We start from the raw sequence: 20,851 nt of genomic DNA on the forward strand, positions 1-20,851 counted from the left end.
CTGTGGGGAGACCCCGACCCCCCCCAAGCTGGCTTGGCTGAGAGATAAGGAGCACTGGGGGGCATTTGGGGTGGAGGACAGGGCCCCCAAGGTGCAGAGACCAACTGGGGTGCCACAGCTGTGCCAGAGGCACTGAGTTTTGGGGATCCCCCCCCCATTGAGGACGGGGGGGGCACCCCGAACACCCCCTCACAGCACTGACCCCACCAAGGGCTAAATCCCACCCCCAGCACCCCAAAACGCAGCAGGTCCCAGCCCACCCCACACAGGGGGGGCACACAGGTGGCCCCCAGCGATGAGGCACCCCTTGGGGTATTGGGGTCCCTCTGAGCACCCCCATCCATCCCTCTGCAGTGTCCCTGGGCAGGGAGGCAGCTCTGCACCCCCAGAGCCCTCCTGGTGTCCCCAGGGGGCTGCCATGTCCCCAGTGCAGGGAGAGGCCCCCCCCTCGTGGGGGCACGGGACCCCCAAGTGTCCCCCGTGCACCCCCATGGCGATGGGTGGCGGTGGGGCCCGGTACCCGCCCTTCCTCCCGTTCCCATGGTAACGCCGCCAGCGGTTGCCACGGCGACCCCCGCCTTGACGCAACTTCCGCTCCAAGGCTACGCCACTTCCGCCGGTGGCGGCGCCGTTCGCGCCTTTTCTCTTTCCCCGCCCCCCACCCCCCTCCTCATGGCGGGTCCGTGATACCGGGAGCGCGACCTCTGACCCGTGCGTGACCTGGGTACCGGGGGGGGGCCTGGGGGTGGTGTTTGGGGGGGTCTCTGTGGGGTCCTGGTGATGAGAGGGCCCGGAGGGGGTCCCGGTGCCCGAGGGGGGTGTTTGGGGGGGTCCGGAGTTGTTTGGGGGGGGTCCGGGGTTGTTTGGGGGGGTCCAGGGCAGTGTTTGGGGGGGGTCCGGGGTTGTTTGGGGGGGTCCGGGGTTGTCTGGGGGAGGTCCGGGGTTGTTTTAGGGGTCCGAGGCAGTGTTTGGGGGGTCCAGGGTTGTTTGGGGGGGCGGTTCGGGGTTGTTTTGGGGGGTTCAGGGTTGTTTTGGGAGTCCGTGGTTGTTTTGGGGGGGTCCGGGGTTGTTTGGGGGGGGTTCGGGATTGTTTTTGGGGGTTCAGGGCAGTGGTTTTGGAGGTCCGGTGTTGTTTGGGGGGGTTCAGTGTTGTTTTAGGGGCGTCCGGGGCAGTATTTGGGGTTTCCGGGGTTGTTCTGGGGGTCCGGGGCAGTGTTTGGGGGTTCCGGGGTTGTGCTGGGGGTCCGGGGCAGTGTTTTGGGGGTATCCGGGGTTGTTTTGGGGGTCCGGGCAGTGTTTTGGGGGGTTCCGGGGTTGTTCTGGGGGTCCGGGGCAGTGTTTGGGGGTTCCAGGGTTGTGCTGGGGGCCCGGGGCAGTGTTTTGGGGGTATCCGGGGTTGTTTTGGGGTTCTGGGGTTGTGCTGGGGGTCAGGGGCAGTGTTTTGGGGGTATCCGGGGTTGTTTTGGGGTTCCGGGGTTGTTCTGGGGGTCCGGGGCAGTGTTTTTGCGGGGTGCAGGCAGTGTTTTGGTGTCCAGGAGCGTTCCTGTATCCTGAGTTTTCCCATTCTCTTTCCCAGTCCCTGTCCCACACTCCCCCCCCAGCCCCTACCATGTTCTCGGAGCAGGCAGCCCCCAAGGCACAGGGGCTGCTGAGCCCCCCTTCGGCCGAGCCCCCCACGTTCGCACGGGTGCCGGTGTCGGGGTACACGGACCAGTCCCAGCCCTTCCGCCTGGGCGAGCGCAGCTTCGGGCACCAGTACGCTCACATCTACGCCGTGCGCCTGGCCCGCATGCGGCCCATCCTGCAGGAGCGCGCGCGGAGCAAGTGGGGTGAGTGGGGAGACCCCGTCTGTGGGGCAGGAGGACAGAGCCCCACAGGCAGTGCACTGGGAGCTTCATAGAATCAGACTGGGTTGGGTTGAAGGGAGCTTAAAGCTCCTCCAGCTCCAACTACACACAGGCAGGGACCCCTTCCACTGGAGCAGCTTGCTCCAAGCCCCTGTGTCCAACCTGGCCTTGAGCACTGCCAGGGATGGGGCAGCCACAGCTTCTCTGGGCACCCTGTGCCAGCGCCTCAGCACCCTCACAGGGAAGAGCTTCTGCCTAAGAGCTCAGCTCAGTCTCCCCTCGGGCAGGTTCAAGCCATTCCCCTTGGCCTGTCCCTACAGGCCCTTGTCCCAAGCCCCTCTCCAGGTTCCCTGCAGCCCCTTTAGGTACTGGAGCTGCTCTCAGGTCTCCCCTTCAGGAGCCTTCTCTTCTCCAGGCTGACCCAGCCCAGCTCTCTCAGCCTGGCTCCAGAGCAGAGCTGCTCCAGCCCTCGCAGCAGCTCCATGGCCTCTTCTGGACCCACTCCAACAGCTCCACATCCTTCTGGTGCTGCTGCCCCAGAGCTGGAGCAGGGCTGCAGGGGGATCCCCCCAGAGCACAGCAGAGGGGCAGGATCCCTCTGAGCTGCTGCTCACGCTCTGCAGGTTGCAGCCCAGCACACGGGGGTGTTCTGGTCTGAAGTGCTCACTGAAGCCAGGCCATGGGGAGCTTCTCATCCAACAGCCCCAAGTGCTTCTCCTCAGGCTGCTCCATGCAGTCGCCCCCAGCCTGTGCTTGTGCTGGGGACAGGACCCTGCCTTTGGCCTTGTTGAAGTCCATGATGTTCACATGGTCCCAACTCCCTGGGTCCCTCAGGCTCACAGAGCCCCTCTGCTTTCCTCACTTTATAGATACTTTTGAGGGTTCAATACCCCACATGTGTTCCTGGGAATGTTATCCCTGCTAGGCAGTGTCCCAGCGTTCCTAAAACCACATCTCTGGCATGGTAAAGCCCATGATCCAATTCCACCTTCCTGGCCCAGCCGAGTTCTCAGCTTTGCCCTTCTAAGGCGCTTTTTGGGCCGGCTGCTTGTTTACCTTCCTCTCCCCAGCCCCTGGGCTGTGTGGGGCTGAGGCTGCGGCCGCTTCCATGGAGCTGGATTGGGCCGTGGTGACGGGAAGCAGCGCTTTCCTAAAGCTCCATGTGTGGAGTCATGGGATGGGATTTCTGGGTCTGTGTGTGCAGAGTGCAGCCCCGTCCCCCTGAGCTGGGGGGGAGAGCCAAGAATAAGAAACCAAACCGGGATTGTTTTTCCTGACTCCGAGTGTTTGCATTCCTGGGATGGATGAACTCGTGTTTCCAGCTCTGCTGAGCCCCGGCTGCCTGTGATCCCAGCAGGGCCCTTGCCATGGACCGCAGTCACGTTCAGCAGGCGCGTGAGGAGCAAAGGGAGAGGTTTCTGGGGGGGGGAACCCCCCCCCCGGCACACAGCAAGGCTGGAGGAGCCGGTACAGAGCGGGATCTGGCAGTGTTGTTCTGGGAGGGGAGCCTGGCAGCGCCTGGCAGCCAGTCCTGCTCACTGCAGGATGGAGGTGGAGGCATGGATGGAGGCATGGATGGGCTTCACAAGCTGCTTTAAACAGCGGGAGATAAAAGTCCTCCAGACACGTACAGGATGGGGCTCAGCTTGTGGTGTTGGAGATGTGGGTTCTGCCTGCAGAGGGGATGGAGTGCTGGGGCTGTGCTGCTGGTTGCACTTTCTGAGGCACAGATTGGTTCCTGGCCTGGTTTCCTCTGGGGATCCCGTTTGTGCCTTTCCTGCCACTGCCTTCACATTGGGATCCCCCCAAATGGCTGGTTGTGATAGGGATCCAGCCTTAACAGGGGGGGAGTGATCTCTCCTGCCTGTTCAACGGGTGTTAGTGTCATCTCCTGATGGAGAGCAGCAGCACCAGCCCCTCGTGCCTAAGGGCAGGAGCACCAGCTGCATGCCCAGCACACCAGTCCCCATTCCTTGCTCCCTCTTTTCTTGGGAACGGCTGGGCATGGCCAAGCTTCCCCTCCACCAGTGCTGCCTCTTGGCTGTGCTCTGCTGGCCCCATCTGGCCCACACATGTGAGCTGAGCTCCGTGCCTTGAGGATGAATGGGAACCTGCCCCTCATTCCCTCACTGCCTCACATCTGGGCCCGTTGAGCTGTGCCCGGAGCGTGGCTGAGCCCCGGTTCTCTCCGCAGGGGATGACATCGCGCTGCGGAAGCTCTCCGAGCTGCAGGCAGGAGAGAAGTGCTGCGTGGTGGGCACGCTCTTCAAGGCCATGCAGCTGCAGCCCTCCATCCTAAGGGAGATCAGCGAGGAGGTAAGGAGGGAACAGCCTCCTCCTCTGGGGAATGGGCCAGCACACACCAAGACCTCAGCCGCCTTCCCATCGCTTCCCTCATGCTTGCTGTAGTGAAGTGGGAGCTGCCAGGGGTTCAACCTAGGGAGCTGGTGGGTAATAATCTCTGTGCCCACCCCATCACTCTTAGTGCCACCCCTTGCTCCCAGCTTGGCATTGCTTTTCCTGCCCTTGGAGTATGTGGATCCAGTGGGATTAGCAGAGCAAACCCCTTTTCCCTGCTCTGGAGGGTGAGGATGAGGGGGGTGTCCAGGGAAGCTTTTCCATCCTCATGGCCGGCTCACAGGGAAGTTTGAAGCATACGGGTTGGGATATGCAGGGTGGTGACTGCAAACACATTTCCAGAGGTGAGCCAGAGCTCCATGTCCCAGTTCCTCTTCTCCCAGGCTTTGCTGGGCACTGCAGGAACAGTTGGGTGAAAGCAGCTCCTCTGGGTGCCGCAGCAGCACCAGGGCTGGTTTCCATGAGCAGAGTTTGGCCAGGATGGGGAAGGGCTCTTTGCCATCGCTGGGGCTGTCACAGCCTCCCCTGTGTGTGTCTCCCCCAGCACAACCTGGTGCCACAGCCACCCCGGCCCAAGTACATCGACCCCTCCGATGAGCTGATCCTGGAGGATGAGCTGCAGCGGATCAAGCTGGAAGGAGCTGTCGAGGTGCAGAAGCTGGTGACAGGTAGCACAGCATCACAGTACCCCAGTATGTCAGAGATTGGAAGGGACCTCAAAAGCTCATCCAGTCCAATCCCCCTGCTGGAGCAGGAACACCTGGATAAGGTTACACAGGAACGTGTCCAGGCGGGTTTTGAATGGCTCCAGAGAAGGAGATTCCACAACCTCCCTGGGCAGCCTGTTCCAGTGTTCTGTCACCCTCACTGAGAAGAAGTTTCTTCTCAGGTTTAAGTGGAACCTCTTGTGTTCCAGTTTGCACCCATTGCCCCTTGTCCTATCATTGTTTGCCACTGAGAAGAGCCTGGCTCCATCCTCGTGACACGGACCCTCACTGGCAGCCACCTCAGGGCTCGGGCTGGGGGTGACTATCCACTCTGTGCCATAGGGACCATCTTTGCTGTGTATGGCTACGAGCAGGACACCGGGAAGTTCCTGGTGGAGGATCACTGCTTCGCCAGCCTGCCCCCAGCACTGCCCCGCAATGGGCCCAGCTCCGACCGGTGAGTGCAGGGACAGGAGGGGCTGGCACTGTGTCCCCACTGTCCCCGAGCCCTGGGACCAGTTGTCCCCTGGGCCTGGTGGGGTGGGTGCCTTGTGCCAAGAGACCACGTACGGGGGCTCATGATCCTACCCCAGCTCTCTGAAGCACCTCATTGCAGGCAGGGATGGAGCAGGCAGGGCTGGGTGCACTCAGGGATCACAGCTGCTGCCTGTGCCTGTGCAGGTTCGTGCTGCTGGCGTCGGGGCTGGGGCTGGGCAGTGGCAGTGGTGAGTCCCTGCTGAGCACCCAACTGCTGCTGGACGTGGTCACGGGGCAGTTGGGTGCCGAGGGCCAGCAGAGCTGCGCCGCACACATCTCCCGCGTCATCCTGGCTGGGAACATGCTGAGCCAGACCACCCAGAGCCGGGACACCCTCAACAAGGTACGATGGGGACAGGGAGGGACCAGCGAGGGGACAGGGTCCTTTCCTCACTGTCTCCCCTATGACCCAGGCCAAGTACTTGACCAAGAAGACGCAGGCAGCGAGTGTGGAGGCCATGAAGATGCTGGATGAGATCCTGCTGCAGCTTTGTGTGAGCATGTGGAGCAGGATGGGGCTGGCCAGGGAATCAGGGCCTGCTGAGGGAGGGTGCCTGGCTCCCGAGGCAGGGAATGATGCTCTGCCAGCAGCCCAAGGGCTCAGGGAGGCCCCTTCCCCAGCCACACGTTCCCTTTGAGCAGTCCATGTGGTGCCAAAAGGGAACGCAGCGCCCGGCCCGGTTCCCAGCATCTGCTCTGTGTGGTGAAGCCAAGAGAGGCTTCCTGTGGGATGCAGCAGGAGCCAAATGGGGGAGCAAGGCAGAGCCGGCAGCAGCTCCAGCTGCTCCCAGCCCCTTCAGGGGGTGGTTTATCCCTGTTGATCCCCACAGAGCTCAGTGCCTGTGGACGTGATGCCCGGTGAGTTTGACCCCACCAACTACATGCTGCCGCAGCAGCCGCTGCACCACTGCATGCTGCCCCTCGCCAGCGCCTACGCCACGCTGCGCCTGGTCACCAACCCCTACCAGGCCGATGTGGATGGCGTCAGGTAAAGCATCCTGTGAGCAGCTCTGGGACCGTGGGCTGAGTCATGGGGGGTACAACCGGGTGACCCCCCTCTTTCTACCTCCAAAACGCAGGTTTTTGGGGACATCGGGTCAAAACGTCAGTGACATCTTCAAGTACAGCAGCATGGATGACTACCTGGAGATCCTGGAATGGACCCTGCTGGCAGGGCACATCTGCCCCACAGCACCGGACACGCTGGGTGAGGCAAGGGCTGGTGGCAGCTGAGCTGGGTGGGTGTTGCTGAGGGGGTGCAAGTTGACCCCCTTGTTTCCACCCCTCCCAGGCTGCTACCCCTTCTACAACGTGGACCCATTCATCGTCACCGAGTGCCCGCACGTCTACTTCTGCGGCAATGCTCCCCGCTTCCAGTCCAAGCTGCTCACAGGTGAGCTCTGCGCCTGCAGCACCCCCAACCCTGTGCCAGGGTGTGAGGGGGGGCTCATCCGCCTGTGTCTATAGGGGACAACGGGCAGCAGGTCCTGCTAGTGACAGTGCCCACCTTCAGCACCACGCAGACCGCCTGCCTCATCAACCTGCGCGATCTCAGCTGCCAGCCCATCTCCTTCTCTGGCTTCGGGGCTGAGGATGATGATGGGGACATGGAGGTCAAGCACTGATGGAGCAGGCATGGACTCAATAAACCCCCTTGTGCCATTCCCAGCCGTCCTCCTGGGAGCGCTGGCACGGAGCTGCTGGTTGCAAAGGAGAGATTCTCTTACCAATATAACTTGATTTATTTGTGTACCAAAATGTGTGGAGGGGAGTGGGGCTGTGCCTGCCTCCGTCGGGCCCTGCCCTGGACAGCAGGACCACCCCTGCCCACCCCACCAGGATGGGGCGAGGGCTGTGTACTGCTTCACTCCATCCCATGTCTCAGGGATGGAGCAGCGCATCTCTTGCTGCCGGCCCTGGAGCGCAGCACGGGGGATGCTCCGCAGCCACCCAGCCTTGGGGCGAGCAGCAGCATGGAAGCAGCATGGGTGAGGAGCTGGAGCCCTGCTTGGAAGCGATGCCGGAGCCTGCGGCTGAGGCAGGAACGAGGGGACAGGCACCCCTAGTCACCAAAGTTCACGGTGTAGGTCTCGGCCGTGGTGAAGGGCTGCACCGTCCCTGTGCCCAGCTCCCAGGTCTCCGTCTCGGTCACCACCTCGGTGACCACCTCTGTTTCGGTCTCCATCTCCCAGGTGCCGGCTGTGGGTGGCTCTTGGCTCCAGGGCACATAGGCTGTGCTGCTGAAGGAGTGCATGGCCGTGGTGGGCAGCGGGGCCGTGGGGCTGCTGGCAGCAGTGGTGGCATTGAGCCTCCGGAGCCTCATCTGCTGCCGCAGACGCATGCGGTGCCGGAGGCGCATCTGCAGGCGCAGGCGCTCGCGGGGCGTCATGGGGCGGCCTGGCACGATGCGGCGGATGGGCCGGTTCCCGTTCATGGCCATGATCTCCCGGATGCGCTTCCAGTTGGAGCGCGCCAGCACGAAGTTGCATTGGGTGGCCCCGATGTCGTAGAGGACGCTGCAGGTCTTGACGCTGGGGTTGTAGCCCTCGGTGCGGGCCGAGACGCGGTACTCACCGGGGTTCAGGATGCGCCAGTAATCCCCACCGCTGGCTGCAGGCAGCGAGGGGACACGGTGCTGTGTGGAAGAGGTGGCACGGTACTGCCAGCACCCTGCCCCACACCCTGCCCTGCGACCTACCTGTCCTGATGTTGTGGTTGATGCCCCCCACGACGATGGTGGCGTTGGCGATGGGTTCTCCCTGCTGGTCCGTCACCAAGCCCTTGATGCCCCGATGGACCTGGGTCAGGAAGGGGGATGAGAGGAGCTGTGTGGGGCAGGCCCGCTCCCTGCCTGGTGCCTCCAGCACTTGCCTGCTCCATGAAGGTGAGCAGAGACTCCTTGTTGTTCTCCCACTCCTGCTGCAGCTCGCTCTCATGGGGGAACTTGTCGCAGCCCAGGTAGATGGAGAGCTCCAGGCAGTTGGTGTGCAGGTAGCTGAAGTCATTCATGCCTGCGAGACAAAACAGGCAAGCACCCACCCAGCTGCTCGCTCCCACCTCCACGTGATGGACAAACTGGTGCCGTGCAGCGTGGCACCCACTTACTGCCTGCCCGGGGATGCCACTTGGCGCCCTGCACGATGCCCATGGCGTTGGTCATGTCCTGTGTGTGGCAGCCGCCGCGGAAGGGCTCGCTCATGGTGAGATGGGCCGAGGCGTAGGAGATGGCGAGCCAGCGGAAGATGGCGTGGTCGGGGGTCTCCTGCAGCTCCGGGGTCTCGTCCTCGTACTCATCCGGTGGGCGTGGGGCGGCCGCTGGGGTCTCGCTGACGGGACGGGCTGTGTCGAAGGGGTAGGACACCAGCTTCTCCCCGCCCTGCAGGTTGGCTCCCAGCACGAAGGGGTTCTTGTCCATCCACGCCATGACAGCCCGCGTCTCCACCGCTACCTGCCAAAGGGGGTAGGTGGTGTGAGATGTCACCTGCCCATGATCGCCCCATCACCTGCCCTTCACTGCTCCATCACCTGCCCATGATCGCCCCATCACCTGCCCATGATCGCCCCATCACCTGCCCATGATCGCCCCATCACCTGCCCTTCACTGCCCCATCACTGCCCATCACCTCCCCATCACCTCCCCTTCACTGCCCCATCACCTCCCCATCGCTGCCCCATCACCTGCCCTTCACTGCTCCATCACCTGCCCTTCACTGCCCCATCACCTGCCCTTCACTGCTCCATCACCTGCCCATGATCGCCCCATCACCTCCCCTTCACTGCCCCATCAACCTCCCCTTCACTGCCCCATCACTGCCCATCACCTCCCCATCACCTGCCCTTCACTGCCCCATCAACCTCCCCTTCACTGCCCCATCACCTGCCCATGATCGCCCCATCACCTGCCCTTCACTGCCCCATCACTGCCCATCACCTCCCCATCACCTGCCCTTCACTGCTCCATCACCTCCCCATCACCTCCCCTTCACCTCCCCATCACCTCCCCATCACCTGCCCTTCACTGCCCCATCACCTGCCCGTGATCGCCCCATCACCTCCCCTCACTGCTCCATCACCTCCCCATCACCTGCCCATCACTGCTCCATCACCTGCCCTTCACTGCTCCATCAACCTGCCCTCCACTGCTCCATCACCTCCCCATCACCTCCCCTTCACTGCCCCATCACCTGCCCTTCACTGCCCCATCACCTCCCCATCACTGCCCCTTCACCTCCCCATCACCTGCCCATCACTGCCCCATCACCTCCCCATGATTGCCCCATCACCTGCCCATGATCGCCCCATCAACTGCCCTTCACTGCCCCATCACCTCCCCTTCACTGCCCCATCACCTGCCCATCACCTGCCCATCACTGCCCCATCACCTCCCCTTCACTGCTCCATCACCTTCCATTTACCTCCCTGTCACCTGCCCTTCACCTCCCCATCACTTCCCTTTCACTGCCCCATCACCTCCCCTTCACTGCCCCATCACCTGCCCATCACCTCCCCTTCACTGCCCCATCACCTGCCCATCACTGCCCCATCACTGCCCCATCACCTGCCCATCACCTGCCCTTCACTGCCCCATCACTGCCCCATCACCTCCCCTTCACTGCCCCATCACCTCCCCATCACTGCCCCATCACCTCCCCATCACTGCTCCATCACCTCCCCATCACCTCCCCTTCACTGCTCCATCACCTCCCCATCACTGCCCCATCACCTCCCCATCACCTCCCCTTCACTGCCCCATCACATCCCCATCACCATGCCCCATTCTGCAGCTCACCGTGGCGTCCTCAGCCAAGTAGTGCTCAGGGATGGGGATGTGGTGGTTGGGGAACTTGTGAGGTACCAGCTTCCTGTCCTCAGCTGCCCACAGGGCTGAAGCCAGGTCAGGGAAGTTCTCAAAGAGGTCGTAGCCCTCCTCTGTCCAGTGGCCCAGAGCCCAGTTGCCCAGTTCAGAGCCCTGCAGCAGCCCAGGGCAGCCGTGAGCTGGAGGGTGCATCCCTCCACCTGCATCCAACCACCCACATCCAACCACCTGCATCCCTCCACCTGCATCCAACCACCCGCATCCACCACCTGCATCCATCACCTGCATGCCTCCAGCTGCATCCAACCACCCACATCCACCACCCACATCCATCACCCGCATCCCTCCACCTGCATCCACCACCCACATCCACCACCTGCATCCATCACCCGCATCCCTCCACCTGCATCCAACCACCTGCATCCAACCATCTGCATCCACCACCCGCATCCATCACCTGCATCCCTCCACCCGCATCCACCACCCACATCCACCACCCGCATCCACCACCCGCATCCACCACCCGCATCCACCACCCGCATCCACCACCCGCATCCACCACCTGCATCCATCACCCGCATCCACCACCCACATCCACCACCCGCATCCACCACCCGCATCCACCACCCGCATCCACCACCCGCATCCACCACCCGCATCCACCACCTGCATCCATCACCTGCATCCATCACCTGCATCCATCACCTGCATCCCTCCACCCGCATCCACCACCCACATCCACCACCCGCATCCACCACCCGCATCCACCACCCGCATCCATCACCTGCATCCACCACCCGCATCCACCACCCGCATCCACCACCTGCATCCCTCCACCTGCATCCACCACCCGCATCCACCACCCGCATCCACCACCTGCATCCAACCACCCGCATCCATCACCTGCATCCCTCCACCTGCATCCACCACCCGCATCCGCCACCCACATCCACCACCCGCATCCACCACCCGCATCCACCACCCGCATCCACCACCCACATCCACCACGCACATCCCATCATCCTGGGTTCAGCACATAAACCACGACACCACCCACTGCCCCATCCCTGCCATGCCCTCACCGCCTCGCGGGCCAGCTCGTAGCCATCGGGGTTGAGGGAGGGCACGAGGTGGATGCGGGTTTCGGTGACCAGGCTCCGCACCCGGGGGTTGCCATCCTGGAACTCCTTGCATAGGAACTGCATGAGCAGGAGCAGCAGCTCCCGGCCCAGCACCTCATTCCCATGGAGCCCGGCTGTGTACCTGAACTCGGGCTCACCTGCGGGCAGGACACAGGCTCAGGGTGACGCCTGCACCCAGGACACAGGCTCAGGGTGACGCCTGCACCCAGGACACAGGCTCAGGGTGATGCCTGCACCCAGGACACAGGCTCAGGGTGACGCCTGCACCCAGGACACAGGCTCAGGGTGATGCCTGCACCCAGGACACAGGCTCAGGGCGATGCCTGCACCCAGGACACAGGCTCAGGGTGACGCCTGCACCCAGGACACAGGCTCAGGGTGACGCCTGCACCCAGGACACAGGCTCAGGGTGATGCCTGCACCCAGGACACAGGCTCAGGGTGACGCCTGCACCCAGGACACAGGCTCAGGGTGATGCCTGCACCCAGGACACAGGCTCAGGGTGATGCCTGCACCCAGGACACAGGCTCAGGGTGATGCCTGCACCCAGGACACAGGCTCAGGGTGACGCCTGCACCCAGGACACAGGCTCAGGGTGATGCCTGCACCCAGGACACAGGCTCAGGGTGATGCCTGCACCCAGGACACAGGCTCAGGGTGATGCCTGCACCCAGGACACAGGCTCAGGGTGATGCCTGCACCCAGGACACAGGCTCAGGGTGATGCCTGCACCCGGGACACAGGCTCAGGGTGATGCCTGCACCCGGGACACAGGCTCAGGGTGATGCCTGCACCCGGGACACAGGCTCAGGGTGATGCCTGCACCCAGGACACAGGCTCAGGGTGATGCCTGCACCCAGGACACGGGCTCAGGGTGACGCCTGCACCCAGGACACAGGCTCAGGGTGATGCCTGCACCCAGGACACAGGCTCAGGGTGACGCCTGCACCCAGGACACAGGCTCAGGGTGATGCCTGCACCCAGGACACAGGCTCAGGGTGATGCCTGCACCCAGGACACAGGCTCAGGGTGACGCCTGCACCCAGGACACAGGCTCAGGGTGATGCCTGCACCCAGGACACAGGCTCAGGGTGATGCCTGCACCCAGGACACAGGCTCAGGGTGATGCCTGCACCCAGGACACAGGCTCAGGGTGACGCCTGCACCCAGGACACAGGCTCAGGGTGATGTCTGCACCCAGGACACAGGCTCAGGGTGATGCCTGCACCCAGGACACAGGCTCAGGGTGATGCCTGCATCCAGGACACAGGCTCAGGGTGATGCCTGCATCCAGGACACAGGCTCAGGGTGATGCCTGCATCCAGGACACAGGCTCAGGGTGACGCCTGCACCCAGGACACAGGCTCAGGTGATGCCTGCACCCAGGACACAGGCTCAGGGTGATGCCTGCACCCAGGACACAGGCTCAGGGCGATGCCTGCACCCAGGACACAGGCTCAGGGTGACGCCTGCACCCCTGCCTGCTCCGGGTCCCTTCCAGAACCTTCCTCCCTCACCAGTCTCATGCTCGCCGGGGTTGTCCGAGATCTCCATGGCGTAGATCTTCAGCCCACGCGAGCTCTTGCCGATGTTGTAGATGCGGGTGATGCTGGGGCACTCCTCATTGACCACCTTCATCAGCTGCGGGCACAAGGGGGTGGGCGAGGTGGGGTAGTACTGGTGGGGCTGAACCCACCCCTATGGAGGACCCCCCCCTAGGGAGGTGCTCACCTGCCTCATGTCCTTGTAGGAGTGGTGGCGGAAGTCCAGGTTGTCGGTGGAGGTCACCTCGTTCTGTTGGCTGTAGTAGCTGCTGACGGCTGCAGAGGGCACAGGGACACGGTGATGGGCACTGCAGGGATGCCACCCCCCCCTCCACAGCCCCCCCACACTCCTTGGGGTGGCTCTTACTGGAGAGGGGGCAGCCCAGGACCTCGAGGCGCAGGCAGAGGCTCCCGTTCCACGTCTGGGGGTAGATGCGGATGTAACGGGCAACCATGGGCTCGGGGAACTTGGTCAGCACCGGCGTGTCCTTGTCCACGTTACCATAGAACTTCTGCCATGGGGAAGGAGGGGGAAGACATAGCCAAACTGGGGGGCAAAAGGTCCCTATTGCCCCCCTTAACCACTTTTGGGGTGCCTACCATCTCCTCGTAGCCATTGGTGTACATCACCCAGTTCTGGCTGTCGTTGCTGAAGCCCACGTAGAAACTGGTGACAAAGTCCTCGCTGCGGGAGGAAGGGGACAGGTTGGGAGCAGGGTCCCCATCAGCTCCCCCACCCCACGTTCCCAAACCCAGCCCCTGCTCCCCTACTGGATCTGGGAGTCGCGTCCCTGGGTGATGACACCGGTGAACTTGGTGGTGCGGCGCGTGTCCACCTCGAGCCAGTGCGCCCGGCTGTCGTCCTCGGCGCACCAAGCCCCGTCGAAGAAGTCGTCCTCATTGGGGCCTGCCTGGGGTGAGGACAGAGAGAGGGACATTGAGCATCGCTTGGTTGTGATGGATGGGGAACCCGGAACCCCTCTGTGTGCACGGGCCCCAGTGTAAGGAGCTGGTGGAGCTGGTCCAGAGGAGGCCACGGGGATGCTCAGGGGCTGGAGCAGCTCCTGTATGGAGCCAGGCTGAGAACATTGGGGCTGGAGAAGAGAAGCTGCGTGGAGACCTCAGAGCAGCTTCCAGTGTGTGAAGGGGGCTGCAAGGATGCTGGAGAGGGGCTCTGCATCAGGGACTGTAGGGATGGGACAAGGGGTGATGGGTTCAGACTGAAACAGGGGGAGTTCAGGTTGGAGATAAGGAAGAAGTGATTTATGTGAGGGTGCTGAGGGGGGTACCCATGGAGGTTGTGAATGCCCCATCCCTGGCAGTGCTCAAGGCCAGGTTGGACACAGGGGCTTGGAGCAAGCTGCTCTATGGAATGGGTCCCTGCCCGTGGCATGGGTTGGAACTGGGTGAGCTTTAAGGTCTTTTCCAACCCAACCCAGGCTGGGGTTCTGTGCCATGTCTGGGGGTCCCCTGGCTTTGGGAGGGGGGCGGAGAGAGGCAGGATGGGTGCCCCTCACCTGCATGTTGAGGCGCCCGCGCTGAGCACCCAGCCCATGGCGCAGCATGGATGAGGCCAGGAGCTGCTCATCCTCGATGCGGTGGGACTCCAGCCCGATGGGGGGGCAGCCTGGGGACAATGGGGGGGTGATGGCCATCGCCCCACAGCGGGGTGACCGCTGCCCCGTGAAGCAGGGACACTCACTCGTCTTCTCCTCCTGAGGCTCCCATTCATCCTCATCCGGCTCCCATTTCTTCCCACCCGGCTTCTTGGGTTTCCCTGGAAAGGGGGCACAGTGGTGGGGGTAGATCCTAGGGGGGGCGAGGGGATGGGGATGGGGATGGGGACCGCAGCACCCACCTTTGCGGTCCCGGCCCTTCTCCTCTGCCCACGGGTCCTCCTCCTCCTCCTTGCTGCTGCTTCCTTTCCTGGGCTTCCCTACTGGAGATGGGGCACCCATCATAGGGACATGGCACCCATCATAGGGACATGGCACCCATCACAGGGACATGGCACCCATCACAGGGACATGGCATCCATCATAGGGACATGGCATCCATCATAGGGACATGGCACCCATCATAGGGACATGGCACCCATCACAGGGACATGGCACCCATCATAGGGACATGGCACCCATCATAAGGACATGGCACCCATCACAGGGCCATGTCACCCCCCATAGGGCCATGTCACCCATCATAAGGACATGTCACCCCCCATAAGGACATGCCACCCCCCATAGGGCCATGTCACCCCCCATAGGGCCATGTCACCCATCATAAGGACATGTCACCCCCCATAAGGACATGCCACCCACCATAGGGCCATGTCACCCCCCATAAGGACATGTCACCCCCCACAGGGCCATGTCACCCCCCATAAGGACATGCACCCCCCAAAGGACATGTCACCCCCCATAGGGCATGCACCCCCCATAGGGCCATGTCACCCCCCATAAGGACATGTCACCCCCCATAAGGACATGTCACCCCCCATAGGGCCATGTCACCCCCCATAGGGCCATGTCACCCCCCCATAAGGACATGCCACCCCCCATAAGGACATGTCACCCCCCATAGGGCCATGTCACCCCCCATAGGGACATGTCCCCCACCCAGGACCCAGCCCCTGCCCATCTCTCACCGGGTTTCAGTTTCTCCTCGTCCGTCTCCATCTCATCCCCTTTATCCAGGGTTTTCCTGGGCTTCGGTGGGGGGGGCAGCCCATAGGAGACTGTGGGTGCAAAGGGGGGGGGGCTGGGACACACCTTTGGGGCACAGGAGGGCCTGTGGGGCCCATGGGGACAGGGATGGGGTCCTGGGGTACTCACAGTCATCGTAGTCCGGTGGCAAGAAGCCTTCATCGTAGTCCCCTTCGGGTGCAGGGGGGGGCATTGGGGGGGGCGCTGGGGGGGGCGCTGGGGGGGTCTCTACCGGTGTCACTGGGGAGGGTAAAAGGGAACCCATGGGACCCTATGGGGTCCCCACACCTCCACAGTGCCCCCGTAGGGTGCCTCTATAGGGTCCCAATGTCCCTGTGGTGTCCCCCATGTTTCAGTGGGATCACCGCAGGGACCCCGCATCCCTGTAGGGTCCCCACATCCCCACAGGCCCCCCCCATTTATAAACCCACAGCTCCCCACACCCCCATGGGGTCCCCTCCTCCTGTCCCCACGCCCACCCCAGCTCCAAGCTGCCCCGAAGCGATGCTCCCCTCGGTGCCCATCACTGGGCACTGTCCCCCCTCTTTGTCACCCCCTTTATCCTGCCCCACTCACGTGGCTCCTCGGGCTGGGGCCAGACCCTCGGGGGGCTCTTCCTGCGGGGGGGCTTGGGGGGCTTCTGCTGCCGGCGGCGAATGAACTCGACTGGGGACAGTGTGGGGTGATGGTGACTGGGGGGGCCGGGGGAGCCCCCCAGCAGCAGTAGGGACCCCAATGCCACCCCCCTGCACCCCTACGTACAGTCCTCATAGTCCTCCCGCTCCAGCTGCTCGTTGTAGTCCAGGGTCGGGGGCTCCGGCTCCGTGGGGGGCTCTGTGGGAGGGGGCACTTGGGAAAGGGGCATGGGGGGGGTTCTGGGGTAGGGGGTGGCATTGGGGTGCAGGGATGTGAAATTGGGGTGCAGGGAGGTGACATTGGGGTGCAGGGGGGTGGCATTGGGGTGCACGGAGGTGACAATGAGGTGCAAGGAGGTGGCATTGGGGTGCAGGGAGGTGATGTTGGGGTGCAGGGAGGTGACATTGGGGTGCAGGGAGGTGATGTTGGGGAACAGGGAGGTGACATTGGGGTGCAGGGAGGTGGCATTGAGGTGCAGGGAGGTGGCATTGGGGTGCAGGGAGGTGGCATTGGGATGCAGGGAGGTGACATTGGGGTGCAGGGAGGTGGCAATGGGGTGCAGGAAGGTGACATTGGGGAGCAGGGGGGTGGCAATGGGGTGCAGGGGGGTGACATTGGGGTGCAGGGAGGTGGCAATGGGGTGCAGGGAGGTGACATTGGGGTGCAGGGAGGTGGCAATGGGGTGCAGGGAGGTGGCAGTGGGGAACAGGGAGGTGGCATTGGGGTGCAGGGAGGTGGCAATGGGGTGCAGGGAGGTGGCAATGGGGTGCAGGGAGGTGGCATTGGGGTGCAGGGAGGTGGCAGTGGGGAACAGGGAGGTGGCATTGGGGTGCAGGGAGGTGGCAATGGGGTGCAGGGAGGTGGCAATGGGGTGGAGGGAGGTGGCAATGGGGTGCAGGGAGGTGGCATTGGGGTGCAGGGAGGTGGCATTGGGGTGCAGGGAGGTGGCAATGGGGTGCAGGGGGGTGGCATTGGGGAACAGGGAGGTGGCATTGGGGTGCAGGGAGGTGACAATGGGGTGCAGGGAGGTGACAATGGGGTGCAGGGAGGTGACAATGGGGTGCAGGGAGGTGGCATTGGGGTGCAGGGAGGTGACAATGGGGTGCAGGGAAGTGACAATGGGGTGCAGGGAGGTGGCAATGGGGTGCAGGGGGTGGCATTGGGGAACAGGGGGGTGACAATGGGCTGCAGGGAGGTGGCAATGGGGTGCAGGGAGGTGGCAATGGGGTGCAGGGAAGTGACAATGGGGTGCAGGGAGGTGGCAATGGGGTGCAGGGAGGTGGCAATGGGGTGCAGGGAAGTGACAATGGGGTGCAGGGAGGTGGCAATGGGGTGCAGGGAAGTGACAATGGGGTGCAGGGAGGTGGCAATGGGGTGCAGGGGGTGGCATTGGGGAACAGGGAGGTGACAATGGGCTGCAGGGAGGTGGCATTGGGGTGCAGGGAGGTGACAATGGGGTGCAGGGAGGTGGCAATGGGGTGCAGGGGGGTGGCATTTGGGTGCAGGGAGGTGACAATGGGGTGCAGGGAGGTGGCAATGGGGTGCAGGGAAGTGACAATGGGGTGCAGGGAGGTGGCAATGGGGTGCAGGGAAGTGACAATGGGGTGCAGGGAGGTGACAATGGGGTGCAGGGAGGTGGCAATGGGGTGCAGGGAAGTGACAATGGGGTGCAGGGAGGTGGCAATGGGGTGCAGGGAGGTGGCAATGGGGTGCAGGGAAGTGACAATGGGGTGCAGGGAGGTGACAATGGGGTGCAGGGAGGTGACAATGGGGTGCAGGGAAGTGACAATGGGGTGCAGGGAGGTGGCAATGGGGTGCAGGGAGGTGGCAATGGGGTGCAGGGAGGTGACAATGGGGTGCAGGGAGGTGGCAATGGGGTGCAGGGAGGTGACAATGGGGTGCAGGGAGGTGACAATGGGGTGCAGGGAAGTGACAATGGGGTGCAGGGAGGTGACAATGGGGTGCAGGGAGGTGGCAATGGGGTGCAGGGAGGTGACAATGGGGTGCAGGGAGGTGGCAATGGGGTGCAGGGGGTGGCATTGGGGAACAGGGAGGTGGCCCCAATACCCAGGGCAGTGGCCCGGGGCCAGGGCACTCACCAGGCTCTGGATGTGAGTCCTCCCGGCCCAGTTCCCACACTGGTGTCTCCTCCGGCTCCCCTGGGGACAGGGACAGAGCAAGGCCCTGTTGGGGACCCCAGACCCCAATCCCAGCCCCAAACCCAGCCTCAAACCCAGCCCATCCAGGCAGTAAAGCCCATGGTGAGAGGAAGGCTGATGGGGGAGCATGACCCCAGGGGGACAAAGCCAGGGCAGCTGGGAGCTGTGGGGCACAGGGTGATGCTGTGATGTGCCAAGACCCCCCAAAACCCTGCTGGTGGAGAGATGGGGCTCCCCAATACTCACCTCTGCCACCCCCATCCTCCTCCTCCTCCTCGTAGGGCAAAGCCTGCTTTGGGAATTGGGGTGTCCCCTCCTCATCCTCGCCCCATGGGGGCTGTGGGGTGATGCGGAGCTCCGGGAGAGGTGTTGGGGGCTCCGGTGGTTTCTTGCCAGAGGGTTTTTTGGTGGCTTTGGGTGGCTTCTCCTTGGGCTTCTTGGAGCCTTTGGGTGGTTTCTCGGAGCCTTTTGGGGGTTTCTCTTTGGGCTTCTTGGGGGGCTTGTCCCTGTCCCGGCCCCTGTCCCTGTCCCTGTCCTTATCCCGGCCCCTGTCCCTGTCCTTGTCCTTCTTGGAGCCCCGCGCTCTCTCCTTGGGCTTCTTGGTGGGTTTTGGAGCTTTTTCCTTCTTTCCCTTCTTGGGTTTCTCGGGCTCCATCAGCCCCGGGGAGCCTGGAGGGAGGAGAACGGAGGGGAAAAGGGGGGGGGGGGGGTTTGCAGCCGCCCCGCCGCGGGGTGAGGGGCGCCAAGGCCAGGCCGAGGGGTTCCGTCCCTCCCCGCTGCACCCCCGCGGCGCCCTCGCTCACCGGTGTCGCTGCCGGTGCCGATGCTCGGGTCGATGCCGAAGCCCAGGTCGGTGCCGTCGCCGTCCCCATCCCCATCCCCGTCGCGGTCTCCGGTGCCGAGGAGGCCGCGCAGGAACGCCTCGATCTCGGCGTCGGTGACCGCGGGTCCGGGCTCGGAGGGTCCCGGTGCGGCCCCGGCCGGCAGCAGCGGCAGCAGCGCGGCCGCGAGCACGAGGCACGACCGGGGCGGCCCCATCGTGCGATGCCGCCGGGACCGGGCCGGGAACGGGAGAGCGGGAGGGGGACGGGGGGCGGCGGCGGGGGCGGGCGGGGGCGGCACCGATGGAGCGGAGGCGAATGGGGCGGGGGGACGGCGGAGAGAGGGAACCGCTCGGCACCGGGAACAACGGGACCGGCACCGGCACCGGCATCAGCACGGGACCCGCACCGGCACCGGCACCGGGAACAACGGGACTGGCACCGGGACCGGCATCAGCACGGGACCGGCACCGGCATCAGCACGGGACCGGGACCGGCATCAGCACGGGACCGGGACCGGCACCGGCATCAGCACGGGACCGGCACCGGGAACAATGGGACCGGCATCAGCACGGGACCAGCACCAGGACCGGCATCAGCACGGGACCGGGACCGGGACCGGCATCAGCACGGGACCGGCACCGGGAACAACGGGACCGGCACCAGGACCAGCATCAGCACGGTACCGGCACCGGCATCATCACGGGACCGGCATCGGGAACAACGGGACCGGGACCGGCACCGGCATCATCACGGGACCGGCAGTGCGCAGGACCCGCTCGGCAGTGCCGCCAGCACCGAACGGGCACTGCAATGGCACTGGCACTGCATGGGGGTCGCTTGGCAGCAGCAGCACCAGCACTGTGCGGTGCTGGGACGGCACCGGCACCGCACGGGCACCAGGCGGCACCAGCTCTGCACGGGAGCGGGCGCTGGCCCCGCACCCCCCGGCACTGTGCGGGCACACGGGCCCGGGCACGCTCCCATCACATCCATGGCTCTGCGTGCACAGCACATCTGGACCCCTCCCCCCCCCCGCACATCGCCCAGAGCCGCGCACGGAGCAGGCACCGCACACACGGGCCGGGCAGCACCGCCCGCAGGGACCGTGCCCCGCTGCGCACGGCCCGCACCGCACCCGCACCGCTCAGAGCATCCCCCCCCCCCCCCCGGGGCCCGCAGGCTCCCCGGGCCGCGCTGGGGCTGAGGCCGCTCGCACTCGTCCCACGCGTGAGTCACGGCCCAGCCATGCTGCGGGGGGGCTGCGGGGAGCACGCCACGTGCCTCCCAGTGCAGCTGCCAGCGCCTCCCAATCCATCCCAGTGCCTCCCAGTGCAGCTCCCACTGCCTCCCAGTGCAGCTCCCAGCGCCTCCCAATCCATCCCAGTGCCTCCCAGTGCAGCTGCCAGCGCCTCCCAATCCATCCCAGTGCTCCCAGTGCAGCTCCCAGTGCAGCTCCCAGTGCCTCCCAGTGCAGCTCCCAGCGCCTCCCAATCCATCCCAGTGCTCCCAGTGCAGCTGCCAGTGCCTCCCAATCCATCCCAGTGCTCCCAGTGCAGCTCCCATTGCCTCCCAATCCATC

At 64.1% G+C, this 20,851-nt stretch overlaps 2 protein-coding genes across 2 annotated transcripts; one reads left to right on the top strand and one right to left on the bottom strand.

Moving 5' to 3' along the window:
• Window positions 1-654: 654 nt before the first annotated feature.
• POLD2 (DNA polymerase delta 2, accessory subunit) lies at window positions 655-20,428 on the top strand. Its single transcript, XM_061351836.1, has 12 exons — window positions 655-724; window positions 1,602-1,829; window positions 4,042-4,163; window positions 4,750-4,873; window positions 5,255-5,369; window positions 5,594-5,792; window positions 5,863-5,943; window positions 6,280-6,437; window positions 6,529-6,656; window positions 6,741-6,842; window positions 6,917-7,102; window positions 20,417-20,428. The coding sequence occupies exons 2-11, from the start codon at window positions 1,610-1,612 to the stop codon at window positions 7,072-7,074; spliced, it is 1,407 nt and encodes a 468-aa protein (XP_061207820.1). The 5' UTR covers window positions 655-724; window positions 1,602-1,609; the 3' UTR covers window positions 7,075-7,102; window positions 20,417-20,428.
• Window positions 7,487-19,537, bottom strand: AEBP1 (AE binding protein 1). The gene is made up of 21 exons (XM_061351840.1): window positions 19,252-19,537; window positions 18,695-19,117; window positions 18,389-18,448; window positions 16,416-16,487; window positions 16,230-16,319; window positions 15,783-15,893; window positions 15,596-15,685; window positions 14,810-14,887; window positions 14,654-14,728; window positions 14,469-14,578; window positions 13,723-13,862; window positions 13,552-13,636; window positions 13,319-13,463; window positions 13,139-13,227; window positions 12,925-13,048; window positions 11,348-11,544; window positions 10,239-10,418; window positions 8,555-8,897; window positions 8,321-8,460; window positions 8,148-8,247; window positions 7,487-8,059 (listed from the first exon to the last, which is right to left on the bottom strand). The coding sequence occupies exons 1-21, from the start codon at window positions 19,484-19,486 to the stop codon at window positions 7,512-7,514; spliced, it is 3,435 nt and encodes a 1,144-aa protein (XP_061207824.1). The 5' UTR covers window positions 19,487-19,537; the 3' UTR covers window positions 7,487-7,511.
• Window positions 20,429-20,851: the final 423 nt, after the last annotated feature.

Source organism: Neopsephotus bourkii, unplaced genomic scaffold, assembly GCF_033783945.1.
Source record: "Neopsephotus bourkii isolate Nb327-2 ecotype Australia unplaced genomic scaffold, CSIRO-AGI_Nbou_v1 NB_610, whole genome shotgun sequence".
NCBI lineage: Eukaryota > Metazoa > Chordata > Aves > Psittaciformes > Psittacidae > Neopsephotus > Neopsephotus bourkii.